Here is a 19,308-nt window from a genome sequence, read left to right on the forward strand (position 1 = left end):
TTCTAACACCATCAGAACCACCGGCTCCAAAGCAATCCACGCGGCCTCATTGTTGCAAGTTCGAGACATGTTAAACGAAAAGGAATTGGAGGGATATATTCGAACTTGTAGCATGCGTATTGTCAAAGTGGAAGCTATATTGAATGAAAATACACTCGCACACAAGAAACTTTTGTTAATGCAAAAGCTGGCAACAATCAGTTGCTGTCAAACCTACAAGTTATTTACTAGCAACACTACTTATAAACAATTGCAGCTCACTGAACCTATACATGGATCCACTCCAGTCATTCATCAATCCAACCAAAGATATTGACATCGCCCCCAAGATGCAGCACGCCGTGCATAAAATTGTGTTGGCACGATGAAAAAAAATATGCCATATTAAGGAAGCAGCAAAGCCAGTGCCATACCCCATAATTTAGATAAGAAGTTCTTCCAACCACCATAAGTCCTCAGTTTGCTTCCTTTCTGCACGCCACTAGTCTGGGAAAACTTCATCATTCTCATGATCTCTTTCAGATTTTCCCGTGTTCCTCTTCATAGATACGTGTAGAGCCTTCTCCCTTGAATATACGTTATATGGATTTCTGGTTTTCCGTGTCGAGTCCTTTACAACTTGTGTGTGATGATCTTTGTTTTCAATACTACTTGATGGTTTCTCGCAGATACAAGCGTATGGAAATTCATGAAATTCACCTCGTCCAAGTTTCATATCCTCAGGTTCACCCATGAATCCTCTTTGGCATGACTTTACTTTTTTTGCAAATGTATCCCAATCCATCTGATCCCTTGCCATGAACAAAGCACTGAGCCTCTTTGCATTTGGCCGGATTGTCCTCTTATGACCCATATACCTCCTATGGATGATGGATAAAGGCAATAACATTAGTGTCTCCCAAAAAGAAAAAGAAAAAAGACAGAGATTAAATCAAATAAACAAAAACAAGTAATAAGAGTACAGATTTCTTGTTCTACTTGTTTTGAAATGTTTAGGCTCTGCCAACTTCTTGTTTTCTCTTGTACTTTGATCTATTATATATAAATTTTATGTTTCTCCTGAACCAGAAAAAAAAAAAAAAAAAAATACAGTAATAGTAGGATAGAGAATTAGAGATTATGAACATAATAACCATAATGACAAAGTATTCATAGATCTATAGACTAAACATGAAGATTTCTCTCAGTGCAGCCTTCTCTTGCCAATATGTAATTAAACAAATGCCACCATACTTCTAGAAAATATAAAACACCTGTTGAAAGAGATCTTTCACTTTCAGTCTATATGATTTATTGACCAAATACTAGACATCAATTATTTGTATGTTCTTTTGGCTTGGGTTTAGAATATATATAGCTCAGATTGCTACAATTGGACAGAACTGAGAGAAACAAATTAACACTAAATAGATGAAATTGTCAAATTTCTACACCAAGTCAGGAACAATCATAGTTCTTCGGATAGCCACAAATTTCCTGCTTGTTTTGAAGTCTCAAGCAGAATCGGGTTTCACATTCTTTAGAGAACTCAAATTTAGTTCACTTACAACATACAACTTTCTACTGGCCGCTACTACTTAGATGACAGCTGAACAAATTTAAAAGCACCTACCCTAAACACCAAGTCAGGAACAATCATAGTTCTTCGGATAGCCACAAACTTTCCTGCTTGTTTTGAAGTCTCAAGCAGAATCGGGTTTCACATTCTTTAGAGAACTCAAATTTAGTTCACTTACAACATACAACTTTCTACTGGCCGCTACTACTTAGATGACAGCTGAACAAATTTAAAAGCACCTACCTGGATAATGAGCAGCTCTTATCTGCAAACTCATTATCCACCTACAGTTGTAGGATGAGAAGCCTATCTAAACAGAAATTAGTTTTCACTTGAAATATCAACAAAATTTCAGCAGGTCATCAGGTGTTACATGGACTTGAATATCTGGAATAACCAAATACCAGATAGCTGATGAAGGTTAAAGACAATGTATTTGTACGTCTTCCTAGCTGAAATTTTCTTTTCTAACATTTTGTAATAAAAAGAAAGAAAATGCAAAGACTCCTACTAGAGTACAAGAAAGAATCAACAAAACTATATTAAAAAATGTACAAGAAAAGAAAAACAAATTCTTCCTTCAACTCTATGACAATGAACACAGCACTTTCAATCTGAATTATCTTCAGTGCTACATAACTTTGATTTGCGGAAGGCAGTCTCAATTTGTTAAGTTAGTAGTTCAGAGGTCTATCTTCTGCTTGTGCGACAAAATTTATGTGGTGGAACATGTTCATCCTTGTTAGGTTATGGTTAAGTTTTTACTTGTGCAAGTCAAAATCAAGATACAGTTTAATTGTGCATAACTTCATTTAATGCAGTGCATTTAAAAAATGCATCAGCTAAATCAATGAGAAGCCTAATGCAAAAATGGACTTGATTACTGACCTTCGACCTGCGAGAATCTTGGCCATATTCCCATTATTATTAGTGACAAACACATCACTTTCGTCAGAGACAATGTAGTCAACTGCAGCGAGGCGAGAAGAGAAAGGAAGAAAAGGTTTTAGCTCTTCATTAGCAAGCATCTCCTTTGTGTAAAAGTTTGGGAACAGTTCTCTTAGAGGCCTTAGAGTCTCTTCTCCCCCATATATTTCACCAGAAGCAACATAGAGGTATGTGTCATTTGTGAAACCAAGTGCACGCAGCATTAGACCAACTTCATGAGGAGTCAGCGGACATTTTCCTCGTTTTCGCTCATCAAGAGGGCTTAAATCCTATAAGAATAATAAGAAAGATTACACCATGAGACAAATTACAGATATGGACCGAATACCATGATCACAAGTATGGTACATTATGAAATTGTGCATTGTCACACATGCATCATTTAATATATATATATATATATAGGTATTAATAACTCGGTGCATATCTATGCTAAATCTAATGAGTTGAATATGACCATATTATTTGCTTAAATAAAAAAGGAATAACAATCTCACAGGTAAAGTTGCCCATCGTTTTCTTATTTCAGCAAGCTCATATCTCTCTTTATCACCCCCACCATAGTAACACCCAGAAAATGCTAGCATATCAGGTTCAAACCTGTCAAGAAAGAGGATGTTCTTACATCAACAAGCCATTAACATGAATCAAACCATATGATTAATGAATGGATAGCACTTCAGTTGAGAAGACTATCAGACACATATGCAAGCATTTTATTAGCTACAACAAATTAACAAGACCAAAAATGAAAACTAATTTGAATGCAGAGATTCATATTGCTAAAAAATTATCTAAGATGCACTCATGAAGATCTTGTAAGCATGGGAGAAAGAAAACATATGTGGTCTATACTCTACTCCTACATTTTCTGACTAAAAGTGTGTGGGTGTCGACTGCCCAGCAAAACATAAACTGTACAACCAAATAGAAAAAACTACATATCATGCAACTACATGCCTGCTGACATATATCTTATGATATATTGTAGCCATTTACTTGAATTTCAAAAGGCAAACCTGAAGTGTCAACAAGATTGATATTTTCATTAAAGCTACAAAAGACAACTTAGGAGAAAGGGATGGATTTACCAAGAGAACTTAAACATGCTTACCTGTCCTCAAAAAAAATATATATATATATTAGAGAGGGTAGAGTGCAACTGAACAATGTGCCAGGAACAATAAAATCAGGTTGAATTTAGAAACTATCAGCCCTAGTTTATATTAATAAGCAATACGAAACAAACCTCAAGTGAACAGCAACGAAACGTGTTGCCATCTGTCGCATTCTCATAACAAGTTTCTGACCCAGCTCATTGATAGATTTTGTAAATCTAAGTGCATGATAATTAACACGACAACGCAACTTTTGCAGCTCGTCATCAAGGTTACTTGAAAGTCTATAATCAAACTTTGTCAGTTGCAGAACCTGCAAAATTACTCAGAGAATTAGCTTGTTTTTGCAGCCATCATAACAGTATTTTCTGTAGGATATGAAAACCAGATAACACAAGGAAAAATTAGTGTGCTTACACGTCTCCTCAAAAGTATTGGTAAAACTTGATCAATATAGTATTCAGGCTCAGATTTCCTCGGAACACGCATGGTATATGGAGGTTTATCCATGCTCCTCATGACTTTTTCAGGAACTCTTCGAACAATTGTCACATCTTTCGCAAGAGAAGACATGAACCATTCGACATCAAAAATATTTACAAAGTCACTGCACATAGAAGTAGTGCAATAAATGAGAAGATTATTGGAAGACGATTTCCAGAAGCACTACCAACGCCAAGATTAGATAGCAGAGGCTTAAATATTGATAGAACCACATTTACCTATCATCCTTCCAATAGGAATGATGATCCAGCTCAGGCACAACCAAGGTAGCATTAAGAATTCGGGCCACAACCACTGCATCTGTTATCTGATCACACGAAAAAAAAAAAAAAAAAAAAAAAGTTTTCATTTTAGGCAAATATGAAAGCTAGTAATTACGAGAGTAAAAGAAGGAATAAAGTTTCTTTACTGGAAAAAAAAAATGAAGCTGACAGAAATAACAATCCGAAACTTACTCCTGTTCTTTGCTGGTTCAACCCTCCACTAGTTGCAATCAGCAAATATCCATTCGATGCCTTCTCCTTTTTCGCCGCTGAATTCAACACCATAAATTGTCACACAAACAAAAGCCTGATAATGACAAACTGAGGATGATTGCGAATACAAATATGAGAAATTCTCAGCCCTTTATTTTTCTACTTACGAGGATAATGCCGACCTCTTTCACTGCAACCGTAGTAGAATTTAGAGTACTTGGACTTCCAAACATCAATCGCCTCTCGACCATTCCCAGTCTAAATTTACAAACAAAAAAAAAAAACCTTTTATTCAACAAACTCGGAAGAACTTCATAAAAATCGAAAATCGAAAGCAGAGAAAGAGCTACCAGCTTCAAGTACAAGCCGTGATTGGCCACCCGCTGAGTGTACCACCATTCGAGATCAGAGGCGACGTGTCCAGTGAAGAGCGAGACGAGGCCCAGCCCAAACAGCATCAGCCCACACACTACGGACCACCTCCTCGTCGCCGGCGGCTGCTGCTGCTTCCGCTGCCGCGGCGAAAACGGCGTCGTTTTAGGCGATCTCAAGCTCTGCAGCTTGGCCGCACCACCACCACCGCCGCCGCCGCCATTGTAGCCGTTCTGGTGCTGTAACAGAGCCAGCTTCGCTGCCGCCGGTGTCAAGCTGAACCTCCACGACTTGGCCACGCCCATCCAGAAACTCTCCGCCCTCACTTTCGCAGCTTATTTACCCAAAATGCCATCCTTCTTCCAAATCAAGCCTCCCCCCTTTCTCTGATCAGATTCTGAAAAATGCGAGAGGCCAAAAAAGAAGGGTACTTTGTGTAAATAAGAGGAATGCCGAGGTCGAATTCTGCTCAATTTCGAAGCGCAAACCCTAGTGCGGGCTTTGGGGGACAACAACTCTTGCTTTTTGAGATATCACAGAGACAATGGAGGTTTTCAGAGAGACAGAGAGAGAAATAGAAATAGAAAGAGAGAGAGAGAATGAAAGCTATTTCTCTCTTGTTTTTTTATTTTGGATATTTTATTAACAGTAAAATAATATAATCAACAAAATTTAGTGGGATTTTAAGATTTTTTTTCCTTTTTTGGAAAATAAAAAATTAGGAAGAATTGAAAAATGAGGAATTGTTTTGAAGGGAAGTATGGTTTAGAAGAGTGTTTACATTTAGGACAGGAGAAGAGAAGGCCGTTCCGTACCGTTCCGGGTTTTAAGGAGGCTAACGGCGGTGGAAATGGGGACGACTCCGTTTCGGGATATAAGAAATTTTGGAGGGGTACAACTGGCAGAGTGGGAAATTAATAGGTGCATTGAAGGTGGAATTTATGAGATCCATCATCTATGTATATTGTATGGTGTGAGAGATCTGTGTAAAATAATTGAAGTGTCTTACATGGTCTATTTTTAATAATGTTTTGTCTGCTTTTTTTTGGTTTTTGTTGTAATATATTTGCTGAAAAAGGTGTGGTGCATGTTTGGGGGACCAACACTAAATCTTAAATTAGGGCATGAGCTTATGCACTAATGCTCATTTGATTAAGGTAATGTGTTTTAAATCTTTGTGTTTGTCCTCTTGATATTCGACAATTGTTCTCTTTGTATTATCATAAGAAAAGGGATATTACCAAAGTAATTGCCATGCTAGGCTTCATGCTTGGATTCTTTAAGCAATCCGTGATGTGGGATTGTAGAATGGTACACGTGTTCATTACTCTTTATAGTGATTACCATTCAAGAATTTTTCTTCTTAGATAAGTGACATGAAAATTTTAACTCATAAAAGATTATTGATGTCTCTAATTTGTTTATGGTAATTCGATGAACTATTTTGAATTGTCGAATAATTTCACTTACATGCAGAAAGGATGTCGAACAGAGGTAATTATACCTTAACTTGCCTTTTGGAGCTTCACTAAACTTACGTTTAACTGATGAATTTTCAGGTAATGGGTTAGAAGAGGCAGGTATGTACATTCAGCTAGATAGGACTCTCCTTATAAAACGCAACACATACTATTCATGCAAGACATTCGAAATGGAAACAAAACCCATACTATTCATGTAAGACATTAGAAGTGGAACCACCACCCCCGAAGCCAAAAGAAGCGCTTGAAACTATGAATCTTCACAGTCTGAAACTTTTGGAGGCTTTGTACGTATTTATATACATTGTTTGTGTTTGGGAGTAGGCCTGGCAATTCAGCCCATGACCCGTTAACCGCCCGTTAACCGCCCGCTTAAAACCCATTTATTTCCGCCCGATAATATAACGTGTTAATGGGCTGCCAACCCGTTAACAACCCGTTAGTTAACAGGCGGAAACGGGCTGCCCGATGGAACCCATCTAACCCGATTAGAAATAAAAAATGGTCTAACCCATCTAACCTTCTCTCCCCATCTAACCCGATTTTCTTTGAATTTGTTGATTTTCAAAGCAACAATGAAAAAGAGTTTTAATGGGTAATGCCGTAATGGGTTGGAAAAGGGTTTAAAAAATAAAAAATAAAAACAATTTTTTATTATTTTTTAGAAGAGTTTTAATAGATAATGGATGTGAAAAAGAGTTTAAAAAATGCAAAAAAAAATCATTTTTATGTTAGGGGGTCTTAACGTGTTTCAATGGTCAATTTATTGTTAACGGGTTTTAGTGGGTAATTGATTAGAAAAGAATTTTAAAATTAAAAAAAAAAAAAAAAAAAACCTTAGCGGTCTTAACGGGTTCCAACGGGTAACCCGCGAACCCATCGGGCTCAACCCGTTATAACCCGTTATCTTAACGGGTTATAACGGGTTGAACCCGTTAATACCGCCAACCCGTTAAGTCCGCCCGCAACCCGCCCATGACCGCCCAGTTGCCAGGCCTATTTGGGAGTTAGATAGATACTTATAATGCACCATCGTTTTCAGAAACCACCCATATGGAGTGTTAGCTAGGAAAGAGGGTAAGTGGTCCTGATAAACCCGGCCAAATGGGTATCAGCAAGGCAGAGACGAGCCTGTAATGTGTGGTCCTATAGATTTGCCTCCACCATTTCCAAATGTTGGGCAAATTACTATGTGCGGGTTTAAGTTTAGGTTTTAGGAAAAACGATCGAAGAACAAGATCAAAATATAAGGTGTACATCAATCGACACCGGTATATATGGTGGCCGTTACTAACTCTCCTGCGCAAGTGACGAAGTGGTGTCCCTCACTCACCTCTCAATTGAAACCGAAAGAACTCAAAGAAGTGTCTTTCGCATAGAGAAGAGTCATTTTGAAAATCGATTCCTTTTTCTAGAAGACAAAATTGAAATGTCGTTTGGGGTAAGGATATGGGATTGCTTGGAAATACACTATGGAGTTGGACCCATATGATCGATCATTGATGAGATTCCCTATATTTAGAAATCAATCTCTTCACTACTTTGAAAGCTATTGACTAGTACTCAACATAATAAATTTGTAATGAAAATATTGCAAATTGTAAACTTGGCTTCTTATTTTGATACACCCAGTGTGTAAAAAAATTTCAACCAAAAAATAAAACAATTATTTGGAACTTGACCAATGAATGTGATATATCTTTTTTCAGTCCATATACTCTTTAGTGATTGTCAACTGTTAATGGTCATGAATCGATCCCCTATTACAAACTCCGTTATCGATCACCTCGCATGATTCATATTACCAGCTCCATGCACCTTGATTGCAAGAGTATAAATTTCAAAGAATTGTCTGAGCTCCGTTATATATTATATATAGAGGGCCTTTTTATTAAAGGATCCATTTTTTAACCAATTTGAAGGATTAATTATTTGACCAACTTTTTCGATCACATATCAACATCTCTATCGTTCTGTTTTTAGGTTTATATGAGTATATCACTTCTGCAAATTTTCAACCAAATTGGTGATCGTTAAGGAATCGAACTAAATTAATTAAATAAATGGACGAACCAAATCTGTCAAACTTGAACCGTTCATATTTATAATTGTAAATCACTGTTCTGAATACCTTAATGCTTATCGATTTGGCTGAAAATTTACAGAAGTGATCTACTTATATAGAGCAGAAAAATGAACGGTGTAGATGTTGATATGTGATTGAAAAGTTGGTTAAATAATCGATCCCTTAAAATGGCAGAAAAAAAAAAGATCCCTCACTATAAGCCATGTATATACAATGTAAGCGCGCGCGCGTGTGTGTATAGGATCTAAAGAGGACCTCCTTAAACTTGAAATATGAGAATGTTTTTATTTTTAGTATGTAGTTTAATAGTCTAAACCATTTGTTCTCTAATTACACACACACACACATACAAATCATACAAAATATTATCCAAAATCGGAAAATGTTTAACCATTTGATTAACATAATGTTCGTTTTAATTTTATCTAACGGACTAAATTCGTTTACACAATTTTAAATGACGAAATTATTATGATTTCAGTTGATTTTTTGTAGACACAATTCTTACGGTTGAAATCATTAATTAGATTATAGGGTTAAATACTACTTACTCCCTATACTTATAGGGTTTCATCGTTTCAGTCCCTGACCTTCGAATTTCACCTTAAAAGTCCATGAACTCCCAATTTCCTCATAATTGGTCAATGCCGTCAAGCATCCGTCAAAAACTCTGTTATCTTCCCCTAAAAAGTCTATTATACCCTCAATTACTTTAAAAAAAAAAATTAATCTCTTCCTCTCTTTTTTTATTTTTTTATTTTTCTTTTCTTTTTACCTCTTATTCTTCCGGCTCTCTCGCCTCCTTCTATTCATCTTCTCATCAAGATGGTTCCAATCCACAAACGTTCAAGAGGTGAAATGAAAAAAAGGAAATAAAAGAGAGACAAAAAATAAATTAAAAAAAAAGTAAGTGAGGGCATAATAGACATTTTGGCAACTTTAACATAAAATTTTAACGGCAGTGACCAATTGGGAGGAAATTGAGAGTTCAGGGACTTTTTAGGTGAAATTCGAAGGTCAGAGACTGAAACGATGAAACCCTATAAGTATAGGGAGTAAACAATATTTAATCTTAGATTATATATTATTGTAAAATAGTAAAAATCCTCAATTTCTTAAAATAAGGAGGTCCGCTATAAAACGGGCATATACATAGACACACAATTTGATAACCCTTCTCACATAGAAGCTGATTGCTTCCACTTGTACACCCTGATCAGATGAAGCTGTATCAAACAAGCATATGTACTGTTATCAAAAGAGTAGAGTCTGTTTCCTCTCTATATAAATACAAACCAAGTGATCATAACTCGATCCTTAAGAGTGTTTTTATTTTGAAAGGAAGAGTGTTTTTATTAGGACATCCAAATTTGCTCACTTGACCTCACTCTATTATGAATTATTAAATGACATATATAACCTTCTATAAAATGACTATTTAAGACAATAATTATACCAAAAAAATATGATATTGATTTTTACTAGATTTTCTAATTCAATAATATTAGATTGCATTCTTTATTTTCCTAATGTATTTTCATTTTTCAATTTCACTACATACTCAGAGCATCTTTAGCAATGCTAGCCATTTTTGAGTCAAATTTTAGCCAAAGTAGCTAAAAAGTCATTTTGGCTAGCCATTTTAGAAATACGTCTGCATAAGTGCTCTCTATTATAGCTAGTTTTGAATTTATATTATTTTTTAAAGGAAGGTTAAATAGTTTAAATGTATTTAAAAATTACATAAAATAACTCAAAAGGAATGTTATAAATTATAGAGAGCCTCATCTCGCTCTCTATATTTAGGAGCGAAATAGCTAAAAGTTATAATGGAGAGCCACTCAGGAGTCTGGTGCAGCTGTTAAAATATATAAAAAACTAAACATGCTCTCCAAAATAGTTAAGGAGTCAAAATAGAGAGTCTGCTAAAAATGCTCTCATTAAAGCATTCATATATATTTAATAAGAATTAAAACTATGATTAAGATCATGTGACATAAAAATGTATAATATACATGTTGAACGCATATTGGTGAGGAAAAACAAAATAAATCATATTATGACCTAAATCGAATTCTATCCATTATATTTGCAAAAAAAAAAAAAAAAAAAAAAACTAGCAATTAAAAAATAATAATCTAAATAATTAATCATTAAACATTAAGAAAAAAATGATTAATCTTTTTTTTTTTCACAGCTAAAACAAAAAAAAAACACATAATAGTTCATGTTATTTTTTTGTCGATTAGAAATTAATTAATAAAACTCAATACCTTGTGTTTGATTTTTTTTATCGAAAGAGAGATTTATGTTATCTCATTAAGGAATGGATATGAAATTAAGATTTATAGAGTAATTAAATCATTGAAATGACTAAATTTTTTATTTTATAGATAATAGCTTGTTTGCAAATTATATAACTGAGGTTATTTGAGGAACTTTAGTGAGGTTTAGTGAGTAAATTTAGTATTTGATAATTTGATAGGATGTGTAAAAAGCATATGAGGTCAAGTGAATAAAATTTATAGAACCTTATAGAAATATCTTTAATTATATTAATTGTTGCATGTTGGTTTTGGTTACTTCTATACTAATTTAACAAAAACCAAAAATTAATTTTTGCAAAACGTGGGGTGTTGAATTTTATGAATTAGCTATTGCTGGGTACCTAAGCAACATGCTGGCTGCATCGATAGGCGAAGTACATGATGGATATATTGATTATATTCTTGAAACTGGTTGGCATTGCTAAATTAATTCATCCATGGAAAACTATGAGACATCTCTCGTTTTAACGTTAAGTCATAGTCAAATCTTGTATCAACGTGTGGATTGCATATATAGCACGTACAAGTCAATGTTGGGATCTGTTAATGATGCCAACTCTCAAATTGACAAAGCTTAGAAAAATCTACATCTCATAATCTTTACTAGACACTTACTGAATAGATATGTAGTCACTTTATACGTACTATCATAGTGTTAATTATAAATTTATAATCTATTCGATTATGGGGGGATGGTACTCGGGACTACGAGGCATATGTAGAGAGGACTAGAGTTAGGGTTGATGTAGAGGCTAAATTTGATAGAAAGGGTACTATAATAATTAGTTTTGATGATTTTGGAATAAATATTGGTTTCTTTGAAATCATCCAACTAGTATGTTCAACTTCTTAAATCACCAACTACGCTTGATTTCGGTGGATAACGTGCCTCCGGCTAGGATGGCAAAAATCCCCAATCTGGACTCCGGCATATCAAATCCTAGAAACAACCACGTTAATTGAGATTATATATTGAGCGAATTATTGGAGGTTGATTGCGAAGACCTTCAAAAAGAAAAACAAAAAAGTGTGTCTTCGCATCCAAAATGTGGATATTAACGCATATATTGATACCTTTTTCTAAAAATTTGAAAGGCTAGTTTTTTTTTTTATGAAAATAAAATACTTAAATAAGGAAGCCTCTTGGGCAACCAAAGTTTACAACGTCAAACAATAAGGCACTAGAAGCCTCACTAGGAACCCTATCATTCCAAGACATAGGAAAAGCAGTCCCATGTCCTAAATTTGCAATGGCATCAGCTACAAAGTTTGCTTCCCTATAGATATGTTTAAAGGAAATTTGAGAAAAGGAAGTTGCAATAGTTCTAATGTCTTCAATTAATTTGAGCAGCCTCCATGGTGGTGTCACCCCTCCATTAACTGCATCGATAACCAACTTCGAGTCTCCTTCAACTTCAACTCTTGTGAAACCTTTGTCTTTGGCCGCAACCAGGCTATCCCGGCCTGAGAGCAGTAGCTTCTGCGACGGGGGTAGTAGAGTTGCCAATATACTTGGTGGCAGCGATAACTGGTCTTCCATCATGGTCTCTAATAACAAAACCACTAGCAGCTGAATCTCTACTAACTGAACCATCAAACTTGATTTTAACAAAAGAACTAGGAGGAGCAGACCACTTAATTGTGGTTGAAATGTTTGAAGTTTTTGCTCCGCTAGTACTAGTATTAAAATCAGCAAAGCTTTTCATTATTGCTTCAACTGTCATAACAATTGACATAGGATTAGCAGTAGCTGCTCTGAAAATCACATTATTTCTAGTCTTCCAAACCTGCCAGCACAAAGTAATAATTTTTGCAAATAGGTCAGCGTTGTAAGGTTGTAGTAAGAATAGTTCCTCAAAAACTTTGAGATACCCATCCTCCCAGTCCACAGAGGTGTTAATGTTTGCCAGCCTCCAAACTTCCTTAGTAAAATCGCAATAACCAAATAAATGGTCAGCAGTCTCATTATCTCTATTACAAAGAGGACAAGAATTATCATTAATAATTCCAAACCTAGAAAGCCTATCCCTTGTTTTGAGCCTTCCTCTAAGCAACAGCCAGCCAAAGATTTTAATTTTTGGCTGAACATTAAGTTGCCAGAGCTTATTAATCAACCTGGATTGGCTATGCTTATGAAGATGATCATATTGCAGCCAAGTAGCAGATTTAATAGAAAATCTTCCATTTGAGGAAGAACCCCTAATATATTCATCTTCCTGTTCACAAACAGGTAAAGGAATACCAAGAATCTGCTTCACAATATTAGGGTCTAGGACAGAAGCTAGCTTTGCCCTGTCCCATTTACCATTAACAATATACTCACCTACTGACTCGTCTAGATTAATCATATTCCGTCTATTATCAGGAATAACTTCAAGTAACTGATAATCAAAAGCCCAATTAAAGGTCCAGAGCTTTATATTCTTACCGTTGCCTACAATCCACCTCATTCCTTTCATGATCAGGTCTCTTGCATCTATTTTTGAAAGGCTAGTTGGTGTAGATTGACAATGTACATGGTTTAACTACGTACTTTGTTTAGATGCGCTAGAGAACATTACTTAGAGGTACTACAATTGATCGAGTGTTTAAGAGGATGATGAGTAGTTGTTCTTCTAAATTATTAGACTTGTACTTTTCTCGTAGGCTTGATGAGTTGTACGTCTAGTTATACCAAGTGTTTTACTTGTTTTTTGTTGTTTATATAGTAATAGACAAAAAAAATTATTTGCATAGTGAGCTAAGCGAAGCATATGCCTCGTTATGGCTTTAGTAGATTGATTATACTTGAAAATAAAAAGACTCAATCCTAATATTGTATCAACTATTTATTATTTATGTCATAAAAAAAACTATTTATTATTTATTATTATTTTATTTTAAATAAAACTTTTCTTTTGAATTAAAAGCCTTGTTAACCGAAAAGATACTCATGATGCATCACTTTAATCATAATGTGGCTTGATTAATCATAAGGCTAGGGTTAGGTCTCATGAAATTAAAAATTTTGGGCCAAAAAAAAAGGTGTGGCTTAATTAATCATGACAAGGAAGCTAGGGTTAGGTCTCATGAAATTAAAAATTTTGGGCCAAAAAAAAAAGGTGTGGCTTAATTAATCATGACAAGGAAGCTAGGGTTAGGTCTCATGAAACTAAAACCGTAGCTTTTCTAGCTTTAGGTAAAAATGATCGCCATACCATTAGTCCATTACAGTCTTGGACTCTTAGGTGACACCAGCAGACCGCCGATGAATTAAAAGCAAAAGGCTGTGTTAGGTACAAGTTTACTCCTTACACCAGCAATATTGAATAGGGATATTCAGGCATTAATGCAAAGGCTGGCTATATAAACCGCATATATATATATATATATATATATATATATATATATATATATATATATATATATATATATATAGACGTTCGAGAGCGGACGTCCGCAAACCCAGAAAAAGTGCGGACGTCGCTCCTCCGGCCTCGATCAAGCTTCGATGGCGCGGCGGGGCTTGCCTGAGGGGGGCTAGCTAGGGGTCTGAGAAGTCGGGTGGAGTCGCGGGCGACGAGGTTGCGGCGCTGTCCAGAAGCTTGCAGTTGCAGGTCCGGCCGCTGCCCAGAACGTGCAACCTCGATCGCTGCCCAGAACAGTTTGGGATGCCTCCGGCCTCCCTCCTGCAAGCCGCGTGCCGCCTGGAAGCTACTGCTGCGTCGACGTCCGCACTTTAACCACAATGCGGACGTCCGCCTGTGATCGGGCCTCTATATATATATATATATATATATATATATATATATATATATATATATATAATTATTTATATAGCTGCTAGGCTGCATGTCGAACTCTATATATATATATATAACACATTTACAGAAGCAAAAAAATGGAACCCATACCATTATATATATATATATATATATATATATATATATATATATCGTCCGGCCCCCAGCTTTGGTCATTCGAATCGATCATAGCATTAATCATAGCTAGCTAGCTCGTAAAAATGAGTAAATGCTATTCTGAATTAGCTCTTGCAGAGTTGAACGCAGCGGCCATTAAAAAACACAGGGTGCATGAAGAAGAGTACATCTGGCCTTCTCTGGAGAGACCAAGCGGCTGGGAGAGTGGATCGAACTCATCGAAGAGAGCCTGGAGGCTCGACAAGTGTGTGTATATAATCGATCGAGTACTGTAGATACTATAGCGACGTGCATGCAATTCTTTCTGCAACTGGGTCATGTCAGTCTCATTCAAGCTACTTCGTCACGTGCCATCACGTGGTGGGCTCTGTATGAATAAGCAACGTTGCAAGTCAAACTTCTCTTCTCCCCTTTAGGTCTCTCTTATTTCATCGATGTTTTCTGTTGCGACTCTCATGTGGAGTAACTACTAGGTACTAACTAGTGAGTGTTAGCACTTACCTAAAACTAATACTTTACTTTTTCTTGATAAAATTCTTTGTTTTATCTAGCCGTGTTGATGCCCCATATCTAGATCAACCACGTCACAGCCCATCTCGTGGCCAAGTGAAGTTGCCGGAAGTGGTTGGTCTGACGTTTGCCGGAATACGCGGGTGGAGATTGAAGAAGAGGCAAACCTAAAAGTTTCATCTCAAAATTTTGAAGAAAATGTCCAAAATTCCATATAGTATAGTACTATAGTTGGAGATATAGATGGAGCAAGCTTATGTCTGACCAAAAAAAAAAGAAAGAAAAAAGCTTATTCCACAATGCACGTGGTTTTGTCTCTACAAAGAAAAAGAAAATGCTAGGTCCTCGTGAGATTGTGAGAATACCTTATAAAAGTGCATTTTGGGCTCGGGCCCAACCGCGACAAAAGCTGCCAAACTTCTAAATCTTGACCAGCAGTTGCATTGTTTGCATGTATGCATTCCCTCCTAGGGAGCAACTATATTTTTACAAAATTTTCTGAAAAATAAGCAAAAATATTGAACAGTAAATAATATAGAATTTAATATATATATATGTTTGGTCTGTCATCTAGCTCAAGCTGAAATTTTGGTATGATTTTGCAGATTTTTGGTTCAACAGCTATGGTGGTGAACAATCGTCTTCTATTCATCATATTTTTATGTAAAATATTCTTGGTCCGTCATATCACCCATTTTGTTGATGAAGAATTGTCCTATCATAGTATGTTATACCATTAGTAACATATAGATGGAAGTTTGCCCTTTATTCGCTGTAAGTTTTATGTAGAATATGCTTATTTGGTCATTCACCGGTTACATTGATGATATATTGCTCTTTTATGGTTGGTCATATCATCTATAACTTTCTACACACGTAGGCTTAAATGCATTCTTGCATCCATTTGTTTTTTTCTAAGTTTATTTTTTCATATCTTTTTGCATCTTGCGTTATATTCATTATTTTTCATTTTGATGTAATTTATACATCTATCATTTTTTTTGAAAGGCTATCATTATTTTTCTTATTTATTAACAGATTTTGCAAAAATAAATATAAAAAAAAGAGAGAAAAAGGAAAGACATGACTTAGTTTGTTATTTTGATTTTTTTTTTCTTTTGAAATTATAATTCTCATCATGAGAATAATTAAGAATCTATCATCATTTGGGCAACACATTGGGAGTTATTTAACATGATATTGTGATTAATATATCATCAATCATTTCAAATTGGTCAACACAAATTGGGGCTCAATGAAGTTGGTACCGTTTGGAGCTGGGGTTAACATATGGTCTAGCTAGAACTCTAGGCACTTCTTCTTGGTCTAAAAACATAATGATGATTAGAAAATACTTTATGGCTTTTTACACTTAAAAGCTCATCTTTAATTCATATTACCTGAGAATGATCATCATTGTATAAACGCTTTAAACCACTAATTCAATGCATTGGTTTCCAGCAAATAAGTGTTTCATACAGGTGAGTTGCCATGTGAAGCTCATAGATTTTGTCCAATTTGACTCATTTTGGCCTTTTAAGCCCTTAAATATTATGGGCCTCTGGTAGTATTTTAGTCAACAAATCTGGTTTAGGCTTTAGGCATTCTAATTTACTTCGCAAGCCCACACCTCTAGAAAGAGACAGTAGTAAAATCACTTGGGCTGCTCTAATGCTCATGTTTGCCATGTAAAAACAAAGACCCACTTGATACATTAGACGTAGGGCTGCCACTTGGTTTGGTAATTACCAAACCGACCGAATACCAACCGATACTTTAGGTTTGGTAAACCGACTTTTTGGTAATTGAGACCGATAAAACCGAAATAGAAAATTACCGAAAAAGTTGGTTTGGTTTTGGTAAATACTGAATCTACCGATTATCTAAATATTAGCTTTATATACTATGGTTTTCAATACACATACATGTATTAAGAAATAAACATAAAAGTTTTCATAATAGTATGAACATTACTCAATATACTACATAATTAATAGTACATTTATTTTGAGTAACCTAGTCCAAGATGGTTAAATAACCTAGTTTTATTGAAAATAGATAAAATTTGATGTCATATATACAAAAGAAAGCTATGATTAGTAGATGAATACAAAGTTTACGGTTATAAAATTGAAAAACCTAATTTTGTTCATTCTAATTTATATTACAAAGAATTAGTTGTTCTAAAGTTGGTAATACCGAAAACCGAAATACCGAATTTGGTAGATATGATTAAAAACCGAAAATTTTGGTTGGTAATTGATAGCTCAATTTTGAAACCGAAAGCTTTGGTTTTGAAGTTTGTAATACCTATAACCGATTCGAACCGACCGAGTGACAGTCCTAAATTTAGACGTATCACATGCAATGACAATTCTTTGGTTAGAAAATTAAAATCCCTCCCGTTAAAATTCACAGAGTATATAGATAGAAAAGTAAACAAACCACAAAACAAAGTAACAAGAGAACATCGAGATTTAACTAGATTCAACACAAATCCATATTTATGTCCTTCTAAGAGATACATGTTTTTCATCATGAGAATAATTGCAGTACAATATACAATAGAGCTAAATCACCATAACCCAAACTCGTAACCCTTGTATAGCCACACTCATAGAATTTCCCAAGAACTCACTCCTTCACCCAAAAACTGTATACACTCTTGACATCTCTGCTCCATTACCTAAGAATACACACTCTCTTTTCGATGATCGCATAGACCATACATTGGTTTACTACCCTTGCCTCCTATATATATAAACCATCGATCCTGATCACATGGTCAGCAACTGACCATGAATTTTCTGGTCACTGACCGTCCGATTGAGATCGGACGGTTGACAGCTAAGTAATGAGATTTAAGCTGAGAGCTTTCAACCGTCCGATCTCAATCGGACGGTCAGTGACCAGAAAATCCATGGTCAGCAACTGACCATGTGATCAGGACTGTATAAACCATATACAATTCAATTGGTTGTTGGAAGACCAAACATTCTCGTACATGAGAAAAGATCTTATTCATGAAAAGAATAAACTTTGACATAAATCATGTCCAATTATAAAATTCAACCAAGTCCAACTAAAACTTACCTTTTCTAATTAAATTCTCATCACATTCTAACATCTTTATCATAACACTCTTTATCTATACAAACCCATGTTTATGTCATCATGGCAAAATTATACTGTATCACCCTTATTTTTCTGTCACGAGATTGTTTAAATGGATATGCCACATAGTACGGTCGCTGCGCCACTAATCTGCTCGTGCCTGAGCTATGGTTTTTGTTAGGTAAAAAGCTGATTAAGTAAATCCTATCCTTCAAAAACAAAAGCCTAAACCTGAATCTGATCCTGTTGAGCCACTTAGAGTGGTCAGAGTACTTAGACATTTCATGATCAAAAGGCAAGATGATGTTCTTGTTTTCTTCTGTTCCATATTCCCCAATTGTCTTTGTCATTTATGTTTTCACTTAACAAGTGGTGTTGATGATGATGATCAACATCAACATTCTCTCTATTAATTATGTGCCTATGACGTCAAACTCTATTGTTGAGTGTGCCCATTTTTTTGGTGTATAGTGTATAGGATGTGGCCATTTCTCAAGTTGCCTAAATAAAGACATCCCAAAATCAGAGTCTTGTGTACGCTGTTAGCGTGAGTCATGGCATAATATTATGAATGAAATATATTGTAATTATATTGTAGTTAGTACTTACCTATTATTTGTGTGGTAGAGAATAGAGATGTAAATCACTTTTATTCCTGTAATCCTCTTTATATACCTCCGTTGTGAGATGAATTATATATCAGACAATTCATTCTCTTAATCTCGTTATATCTGACTTGGTATCAGAGCAAAGATCCGAAAAAGACTTTGTCTTTTTTTCTTTTAGTCTTTTCTCCATCCGAGAAAGACAGTTGGTTTAAACCCAGTTTTGGGTCAGTCTCTAAAACGACGTCGTTCAGATGTCCTCTTTTTCGCTCGGCTTCGTCTTCAGCCA

The 19,308-nt window shown here is 35.4% G+C and overlaps 1 protein-coding gene across 1 annotated transcript; it reads right to left on the minus strand.

Annotated features, from left to right (window-relative positions):
• Nucleotides 1-119: 119 nt before the first annotated feature.
• Nucleotides 120-5,910, minus strand: LOC133706925 (O-fucosyltransferase 29). The gene is made up of 9 exons (XM_062132473.1): nucleotides 4,955-5,910; nucleotides 4,772-4,862; nucleotides 4,584-4,660; nucleotides 4,347-4,435; nucleotides 4,042-4,231; nucleotides 3,756-3,937; nucleotides 3,004-3,106; nucleotides 2,447-2,775; nucleotides 120-860 (listed from the first exon to the last, which is right to left on the minus strand). Exons 1-9 carry the CDS (start codon nucleotides 5,279-5,281, stop codon nucleotides 482-484), a joined length of 1,767 nt encoding a protein of 588 aa, XP_061988457.1. The 5' UTR covers nucleotides 5,282-5,910; the 3' UTR covers nucleotides 120-481.
• Nucleotides 5,911-19,308: the final 13,398 nt, after the last annotated feature.

This window comes from Rosa rugosa, chromosome 4, assembly GCF_958449725.1.
Source record: "Rosa rugosa chromosome 4, drRosRugo1.1, whole genome shotgun sequence".
NCBI lineage: Eukaryota > Viridiplantae > Streptophyta > Magnoliopsida > Rosales > Rosaceae > Rosa > Rosa rugosa.

Excerpts from the sequence above, each read along its gene's own strand:
- LOC133706925 (XM_062132473.1), bottom strand. The coding sequence starts at position 5,281 with ATGGGCGTGGCCAAGTCGTGGAGGTTCAGCTTGACACCGGCGGCAGCG. Across the intron at positions 4,661-4,771 it reads AAGAGGTCGGCATTATCCTC|CGGCGAAAAAGGAGAAGGCA; the intron begins GTAAGTAGAAAA and ends TGTTGAATTCAG. Across the intron at positions 4,232-4,346 it reads TCCTATTGGAAGGATGATAG|TGACTTTGTAAATATTTTTG; the intron begins GTAAATGTGGTT and ends TTCTATGTGCAG.